This window comes from Syzygium oleosum, unplaced genomic scaffold (assembly GCF_021117445.2).
Source record: "Syzygium oleosum isolate NSW1041296 unplaced genomic scaffold, Sole_v2.1 Sole_v2.21, whole genome shotgun sequence".
In the NCBI taxonomy this organism is placed as follows: Eukaryota; Viridiplantae; Streptophyta; class Magnoliopsida; order Myrtales; family Myrtaceae; genus Syzygium; species Syzygium oleosum.
In genome coordinates, this window is record NW_026607505.1 from 3,648,556 (window position 1) to 3,657,690 (window position 9,135).

General features: G+C 42.4%; 1 protein-coding gene across 1 annotated transcript; it reads left to right on the forward strand.

The window, feature by feature from the left end:
• The first annotated feature begins 6,876 nt into the window (after positions 1-6,876).
• On the forward strand, positions 6,877-8,678 carry LOC115664826 (dehydration-responsive element-binding protein 3). Its single transcript, XM_056321122.1, has 2 exons — positions 6,877-7,259; positions 7,319-8,678. Exon 2 carries the CDS (start codon positions 7,579-7,581, stop codon positions 8,296-8,298), a length of 720 nt encoding a protein of 239 aa, XP_056177097.1. The 5' UTR covers positions 6,877-7,259; positions 7,319-7,578; the 3' UTR covers positions 8,299-8,678.
• Positions 8,679-9,135: the final 457 nt, after the last annotated feature.

Consider the following 9,135-nt stretch of genomic DNA (forward strand, 5'->3'; position numbering starts at 1 on the left):
TAACTTCTGAACAGCCGAGTATCACTTCTACTCACCAAATGCAGACACGGCTTAAATCTGGGATTGTAATGCCCAACCCCAAATACGCGTGCCTAGCTGAATATCGGGTTCCTGCAGAACCCAAATCTATAAAATCAACACTCGCACATGAAGGTTGGAATAAGGCCATGAGAGAGGAAATGGATGCCTTGCATGAGAACCGGACCTGGATTTTGATTCCACGAACTGCTCAAATGAATGTAATCGGGTGCAAATGGGTATTTAAAATCAAGTTGGCCGCAGATGGGAGCCTTGACAAATTAAAGGCACGTTTAGTAGCTAAAGGCCATCACCAAGAAGAGGGGATCGATTTTCTCGAGACATTTAGTCCTGTGGTGAAACAGGCGACAATTCACATTGTCCTCTCGATAGCTATGGTGAAAAAATGGTCGATACACCAATTAGACGTCAAGAACGCCTTCTTGCATGGTACGCTTAATGAAACAGTATATATGGAGCAGCCCCCAGGATTTTCGGAACTCCCGAATCATGTATGTTTGCTCCGAAAGTCTCTATATGGTTTGCGTCAGGCTCCACGTGCATGGTTCGAGAAATTCAGCAATTTCCTCTTGGAATCGGGCTTTTTCTGCAGTGCTACTGACCCATCTCTTTTTATCTTACACAAGGGTCACGATACAGTCCTACTCTTGTTATACGTCGATGACATTGTGTTAATCGGAAGTTCAAATCAATTGTCACTGAATTGATCAAATCTCTTAGCTCCAGCTTCCACATGAAAGACTTGGGTTATTTACACTATTTCTTGGGTATAGAGGCCAAGTACACATCTGAAGAATTATTTCTCTGTCAAACGAAATATGCCATTGACCTCCTGGAACGATCACATATGAAGGAATGCAAGCCCATCTCCACACCCTTGTCACTAAAACCAGTTCACAACTCTGGTGATGATGTTTATCTTGACAACCCGTTGGAATACAGAAGCTTAGTGGGCGGTATGCAATATCTAACGATAACTAGACCAAATATTGCATATGCCACGAACGTGTTATGCCAGAAAATGCAGAATCCGACAGTGGGTGACTTAAATAAATTGAAGCGAGTATTGCGTTATATCAAGGGGACTGTTAACTTGGGACTTTTCATTCACTCAAATAGCTCGTTGAATTTATATGGTTGTTCGAATGCCGACTGAGCTGGTTGTGCCAATACGAGACGCTCCACTACGGGATTTTGCGCTTACCTTGGTTCGAATATCATCTCTTGGCCAGCAAAGCAACAAACCACAGTGTCACGGTCATTGACCGAAGCAGAGTACAGAGAACTCGCCTCTGCTACTGCCAATCTTACGTGGATTGCATTTGTCCTGAGAGACATCAGGATTCACTTAACCTCACCGACGGTATTGTTTTGTGATAATCAATCTGCGATTTCTCTTACATCTAATCCTATCTTACATGCCAGGACGAAGCACATTGAAATCAATTTCCACTTCGTCCGCAAGAAGGTTTCGTTGGGTTTACTCAGTGTGCAATACGTTCCTAGCCATCGTCAAATTGCGGACATTTTTACCAAGGCCTTGTCCATATTTGATCATTGTTCTCTTAGAATCAAACTGGGTTTAGGTTTCAAAACCACACCCAGTTTGAGGGGGGATGTTGAGAGTAAAGGTGAAGAAGACAACAAAGACTTTCACCGAAAACAAGTGGGGCTGCATCCCAAGAGCAAGACGGCCCGGAAGTGGCCCATGAGGGGCACAACCGTAATTTCGGAGGAGCGAAAATCCTAATCCTCCGTGACCAAAAGCATATAAAAACGAAGCAGAGCCCTCTCTAATAATTTTCTTCTTCCTCTCTTCCTTTTCTATTTTTCTGTCCTTGTGTGTTCGTGTATGTGGTGATGATGGAGGGCTTTCAGATGAATTTTTACAGAGTATAAAGAAATGGCTATGGTGATGAGGTTTTCTATTGATCTGGTTCTTGTGTAGTTTCATTACTTCGTTACTTTGTTCTTTCTCAAAGGTCACTATTCAAGGATATAGAAAAATAGGGAGAAGCAATGCAAGCTGTAATCTATTGCATGAACTGGGTCAAGAACATCAATAACTCGAATCACTTAAAGCAAATAATCCCATCTCGCTGAGTCAATAGCCTTCATAAGATCAGCTTTAATCAATGAATCTCGGGGAGATCAGACCGGCTATGATAATTTTCACCAATTCGTGGGCTAAAAGAACATTATCAGAGATGCTGAGAAAACCAATATAGATATGTGACATGGTTAGAAGGGTGTCTGGAAAATGTGGGTTTCTGTTTTTGTCTCTTCTTATCTTTGGCTGGCTAGATTAAGAAAATTTACTGATTCTTGAAATGCATGATCGGAATGGGCTCGTCGCCATCAAATGAAATGAAAGGTGGTGCTCCTCAGCCTAGTCTAACTTGGCCCATTCAGCCAATAACCGAAGATATATTCAGAGTTAATCAGCCCAAGTATGATGCATAGCTGTTAGACTCCTCAGGCACGCATTATATTCCGTGTAGAGTCTTCTCCTTTTCCTTGTGTATCTGGTAAAAGGTCTCTGAGATGGACTGGACATTCCAATTGAAAATGGCGATTCCATACTTACGTAGGAAACCCGAGGCCATAACACAATTGGAAAGCGATAAAACAGATTAGACAGACGAGATAAGCACATGCACGAGACGGCTGTACATGATTTGAATCTGGATGCACATAAGAGGATTTATATGGTCATATTCTGCTATTCAAGAATTGCAAGAGGTTGCAACATGTACATATGCCTCGCTCATTGCCCTAACCCCAGTAACACTATCTCTCTCGTTGTCTAATCTCGACTCAAAGTCCCATATAAATGTTCTCTCAGCTCACACAAAGTCCCTGAACATTGTTTTGCTGAGGCTAAGCACTACAAAACCCTTATTTCCATGCAAAATATGGAAACCCACGCATCAAGAAATCTGCTCTACCGTTATCTTTCTCTAATACGATTAACAATCGAATTCGGGTGGCGATGCATGTCCTTGGGCTCGAAACTCAAGACACGCTCAAAAGTCTCAAAATATACGAATAGAGATTGTCATTCTTGTCATCAAGACGATAGGACTCACTTTGGCATTTCTTTTCAACATTGGCACTTAGCTTTTCCTTTTCAATTACCGGGAGAAGAACACTAGAAGTGCCAAAACTTGTGTACGACGCTCACTTTAGTGCCAAAAGTTTGTTTCGGATCACTTAAGTGCCAACGGCGAGAAATTCCGGCCAAATTAATACGTGGCTTTTTTAATTAAAATTTTAATCTACTTGGCATTTCCACGTGTATATTTCGAATTTCTCAGTCCTACGTGGCATTTTCACGTGTAAATTTCGAATTTTTAATTATTTTTTGATTTTTTTTCTATTTTTTCCTTCTTTTCTTTTTTTTTTTTTTTTTCTTCTTCTTCTTCATTTGGCCGGTGACCGGACACCGGCCACCGGCCATGGCCGGCCGCCTGGCCTCGCCGGGGTCGCCCGGGAAGGCGACCCGGCGAGGCACGCCCGCCTGGCGAGGCCGGCCTCGCCGTGGCCGGGCGAGGCCCGGCCCCGCCGTGGCCTAGGCGAGGCCGGCCTCGCCTCGCCTCGCCCGTGGCGGGCGACGGCGGCCTCGTCCGGGCGAGGCCAGGCGACTGGCCATGGTCGGTGGCCGGTGTCCGATCACCGGCCAAACGAAGAAGAAGAAGAAAGAAAAGAAAAAACGAAAAAAGGAAAAAACAGAAAAAAAAAATCAGGAAAAAAAAAAATTTTAAAATTTTAAAATATTATTAAATATTGTCCTCGTCAGCGCCGACGTGCCACATAGGACTGAGAAATTAATAAAATATGGCCACGTCAGATTTCCGGCGACCCAAATCGGAGTTGGCACTTAAGTGACCGTTTTTTCAAAAAAGTGACACTTAAATGATCCGAAACAAACTTTTGACACTAAAGTGAGCGTCGTACACAAGTTTTGGCACTTCTAGTATTCTTCACCCTCCATTACCCATTTAAGGAGAGTCTTCAGCATTTGTTCTTGTCACTCTCTTTCCGTTTTTCACTTCACATCTTTATCACGGCCAAATAAACGAAGGAGAGTGATCATTCTTTTCAATCTATTCCATTCCTTCTTCCATTTCATGTTCCTTACTCGTCATTTCACCACACCATACCAAATAGAGAAAGGTAGCTAATCAAGGGTGATGAAAAAGTACAGTGAATACAGTATATTTCTGTACTGGTATGAACTCACACGAGCACGAATAAAGGAAAGTGTACTTCCACACATCCTCAGGAGGACATAAATTTGAAGCCAAGGCCGTTGATTGCATTGTGGGGTAATGGTCATTAATGCGATACCAATCGATCCCTCACCGTTCAAGAGAATGCAGAAGCGCCGAGTAGGTTCGAGACATCGCATGACCCACGGGCTCATCAAGTGCTTTGTTCGCTATCGGGACCCGAGATGATTTGTTGCATAATGTTCGGTGGCCGAAGTGCATTTACGATCAGATAGATGAATGCATCTCATGGAGCAAAAATGTAGCGTTGCATAGACTTTTAAAGTCTATTGATGACGTGGTGGACAAATCAAAACCAAATACGGTGCAGAAATTGTGCAAAACTTATAATATTCAATGGACCAATGAAGGGTCGCGTATATCTTTAGGTTCGGCAGATTTCATATACACAGTATTGGCTCAACTAATACCCTATGGATTGGAGGCTCACTCATGCACCGTGCAGGACCATTATGTATATGGGACCCTGCCATGCATTCACTGACAGACAGATCTTCGCTTAATCACGGGGCCATCATCCACACGTGTATGGATGCATGCATGCATACAAATCTCTTGGTCGTATTCGTATAGCGACAAACAAAAGAAGTTTAATGAGATTGAGAGGTGGGGCAAATTAATGGTAAAAGGTTATTATCGAGAGAATTCGAATGGATTGCTTGATTAAAAGGTTAATATCACGAAAAATCTCAAACTTGTATATTTGTGATAAATTTACTCTAAATTAATTTTTGACCATCAAAAACCCCAAATTGATATACTTGTGACAAATTTATCTTAAACTAATTTTTTTACCATCGATAATCTCAAACTGGTACATTTGTGATAAATTTACCCTTTGTTAGTTTTCGTTAAATATAATTAATATCACGAAAAATCACAAACTGGTACATCCGTGACAAACAAAGGGTATAACATCCGTCAATTATCACGTGTCATCTAACTGAAAAATTTGAAGGTAAAATTTAACGGAAACTAATAGCGGGTAAATTTATCACGGGTGTACCAGTTGAGGTTTTTGGTAGTCAAAATATTGTTTGTGATAAATTTATCATAAGCGTATCAATTTGAGATTTTTCATTGTATTAATCCTTAATTAAATGGTGTTCTTTACAATTTTTTCTCTCTTTCTTTTTTCTTTTAGTTTTGTAAGCTTTGTCCTTAGATTTGGTTTGGATTTGGCAGTTGTCCGTAAACCAGAAAATGTGTAGTTTAACTACGTACATGCTAGATTTGGTAGCTAACCATTATAGTCTTTTTGGAAATGCACGGCCTCTTTTTAACAAAAGTTCACGAAAAAGTCAAATCTTATTTTTAGAAGGAAAAATTACACCAATAATCCCTAAACTTTGGTCTAATGTGCAATATGATACCTAAACTTTTGTTATGTGTTCAATTTAATCCTTAAACTATATGAAAATGTTCAAGAACATATTAAACAAATTGAAAGTTTGGAATTACATTGCATATTGGGCTAAGTTTAAGGACACATTACACAAATTAAAAATTTATAGATCATTTGTGTCATTATCCCAATTGATGAATAGCTTAGATGCGTGGTAACATTCCCAAGTACATGTACGCTCACTCGAAAGGACTTCAACTTTAGCTATTCCATATCATATCCGCGTAATTAGCGACTTGCCTCGGTAGAACTTAAGCCATTGATTCTATGCATATGATCTTGAACAGTTGCAAGAAACCATTGGTCAGAAAGTGTCAAGCTGTTAAGCATGGTTTACTGTATAAATGCTCTGGCACCCTTTTTTTTTTTAAGCAATTGGGCAGGCCTCTCAATCACATAATACAATTTTTTAAACAGTGATTGGACCCGTCCTCTAGCGTCCGAGCTGGGACTTTATTGAATATGGGCCTCAAGTTCTTTCTTTCCACATCTAGCTAAAAATCCCTCCAGATCAGAATCAATCATGCAGAAGGAAAAGAAAGACCTGATGAACATTATGTTAATAGTCCAACACCCATCACAATATTATAGTCATTCCCTTATTTATATATATCCCAATGGGGAATGGTGGCACTGTAAACCCTAACCAGTTACCTCACACAGGATCAGCATATCCCCACCAACCAATCTTGGGAAGACAAAAGAAAGAACTTGCGAACGAGGATTTTATCTTTTTCCTCTTCTTCTCTTTTTACTTTATCTTTACTTTGGCAATGCAAGGAGAAAGGGGCAAGACTTTTTTCTTGGGTGACGAATGATTAATTGATTTACATGGGGTTGGTGATGGTCCCTGAAACATGATAAGGGGTTAAATGAACAGGAGTGACCAGGTGAAACACTGAAGCTAGAGAGCGAGCGAGAGAGAGAGAGAGAGAGAGATATCAAAAGCAAAGATTGGAAGCTATCTTATTGCTATGACCTTAAAGAAACAAAGATGAAATAATTAAATGTAAGGGTTTCTTTGGGTCTTATAGGGGATGGGGACCCCTCACATTGTAGCTTAGGGTAACCCATTTCTTTAATGGGTCCACCTCTCCGTCGTTCTCTTCATTGAAACCCTTTATAAATGTTGTGTGGCTCACTGGGAAAATATTGGGGGAGAGGAGGAACAAAACAAAAAAAGGAAGAAGAAGATGAAAAAGCTTCTGCTTTGTTCAAGTAGAGTAGCTCTCAATGTGCATCCCCACTTAACTCCTTCACTGCACAGTGAAGCTCTGAGTGAGGGGAGTAGCTCTCAAAGTGCATGCCCACTTACTTAACTCCTTCAATGCCCAGTGGTCTCAAGTCCTCTCTCTCTCCTCTTCCTCATCATCATCTCCCTCTGTCTCTATCTTTCTTCAAGAGCTCCTCTTTCTCTGAGTCTCAGCATTTCAATCTCCTTCAACTTTTAGCCAGAGAGAGACAGTTACATAACTGAGCCCGCCCCTCTTCTCTCCCTCGCCAAGAGTTTGGAATTGTCAACAGTTACATAACTGAGCCCGCCCCTCTTCTCTCCCTCGCCAAGAGTTTGGAATTGTCTGAGTTTACCACATGTGGGCAAGCGAGCTTGATTGTCTTCTCTCTTGGTTGCTTCACTTGCTCCAAAATAAACCAAGACTATAGTCTCTATACTATAGCAGTTTCTTCTTCTGTCTGTGAAGACCGAGTGGTTCTTCCCCTAAAACCCTCATTTGGCCATCCAATTCCAAACTCAGTGACTACCGAGGAAGGACAAAACCAAGAACTAAAAACAAGGACGAATCCCCCAAGAAAGCAAAGAGAGTACCGTGTTCACTAGATAAAATGATCGAGTCGTCCAACTCGGACCGCGAAACAAGCTCCAACTCGCTCTCTTCCCCACCATCCTCCCCTTCCTCGCCCACAGGGTGGACTGACTCCTCCCTCAACTCAGCCCCTAAGCCCACCGGCGACCAGAATTCTGCCGACCTGCCAGCCGAATCCGATAAGAAGATCAAGCGCCTCCGCGACTCGGGCAAGCACCCGGTGTATCGCGGCGTGCGCATGAGGAACTGGGGCAAATGGGTCTCCGAGATCCGCGAGCCGCGGAAGAAATCCCGCATTTGGCTCGGGACGTTCCCGACGCCGGAGATGGCAGCTCGTGCCCACGACGTGGCCGCCCTGAGCATCAAAGGCAGCTCGGCGATCCTCAATTTCCCCGAACTCGCCAGCTTGCTGCCTCGGCCCATCTCGCTAAGCCCGCGCGACGTGCAAGCGGCGGCGACAAAAGCAGCCCAGATGGATAAATTCGATACAATCACCACATCAACGGCGTCGTCATCCTCGTCAACAAGTCCGTTGTCATCACTAGTCTCGGCGATGGATCTATCTGAGACATCGGAGGAGCTGAGCGAGATCATCGAGTTGCCTAGTCTCGGGACGAGTTACGAGTTGACGAGGCCGAGCAGCGAGTTCGTGCTCATCGACTCGGTGGACGGGTGGCTTTATCATCCACCGTGGCTGGGGGCAAGCTTTGATGATGAGTGTGGTTATGTGGGTGGGTGATCCAATGCCAGTGCCAGAGAGATTGATACATGATGAATCTGCAGGCTTGTTGTGAGATAATTATCAGTACTGGTATGAAATTTGTGAATTATCTGTCCATGTAAATCATGTGCTTTGACTTATTTACCTTTTTTCAATTTGTGTCGATCTTCTCCTCTAAGTGCTCAGTCATGTAAAGCCCTTCTTGTTTTTCTTCCAAGGGCTTGTGTTGGACTCCGTTCACAATATGATAAACTCGGCCAATCAAAACATGCAATAATCACACGATGTATTTGATTATATGACTAACTTTGTTCATGCTCAAACTGTTTTTGGCCGAGTTTATTTGACTCTCTGTATGTAATTAACTTCTTAATCAGTTCCTTCTTCTATGTTATTAACTCCATCGTCTCTCTCGATTGCTTCTATGTAATGTGGTGCCCACTTCAACGGACTCAACTACTGTAGTTTGTTCGAAGAGGGCCTCATAAATTGCTTCTGCTTTTGGATGGTTGAGTACTCATTTACTCTCTCTCTCTCTCTCTCTCTCGCCTATTGTGTACGTAATTGTGTTACAGTTTCTGGATTCGTCCGTACCTGTATAAAGTATACTCCTCTCGTATTGTGAATAAAACAATGGCCCTTCCAGCAACTTTTCCTAATGAAGATTCGTGCATGAAACCACCATCTCATGATTCTCATGACTGTTCCAGACAAACATAATCAACAAAGACCAAAGTGAGGTTTTGATCATGACATGGTATCTTCCCCAGTGCATTCCCTGCCATATTGGGCATATAAAAATAAATGATTCACAAGGAAATGGGCAACGAAAGTCTAAACCTCATGATCACCTCA

Excerpts from the sequence above, each read along its gene's own strand:
- LOC115664826 (XM_056321122.1), top strand. The coding sequence starts at position 7,579 with ATGATCGAGTCGTCCAACTCGGACCGCGAAACAAGCTCCAACTCGCTC.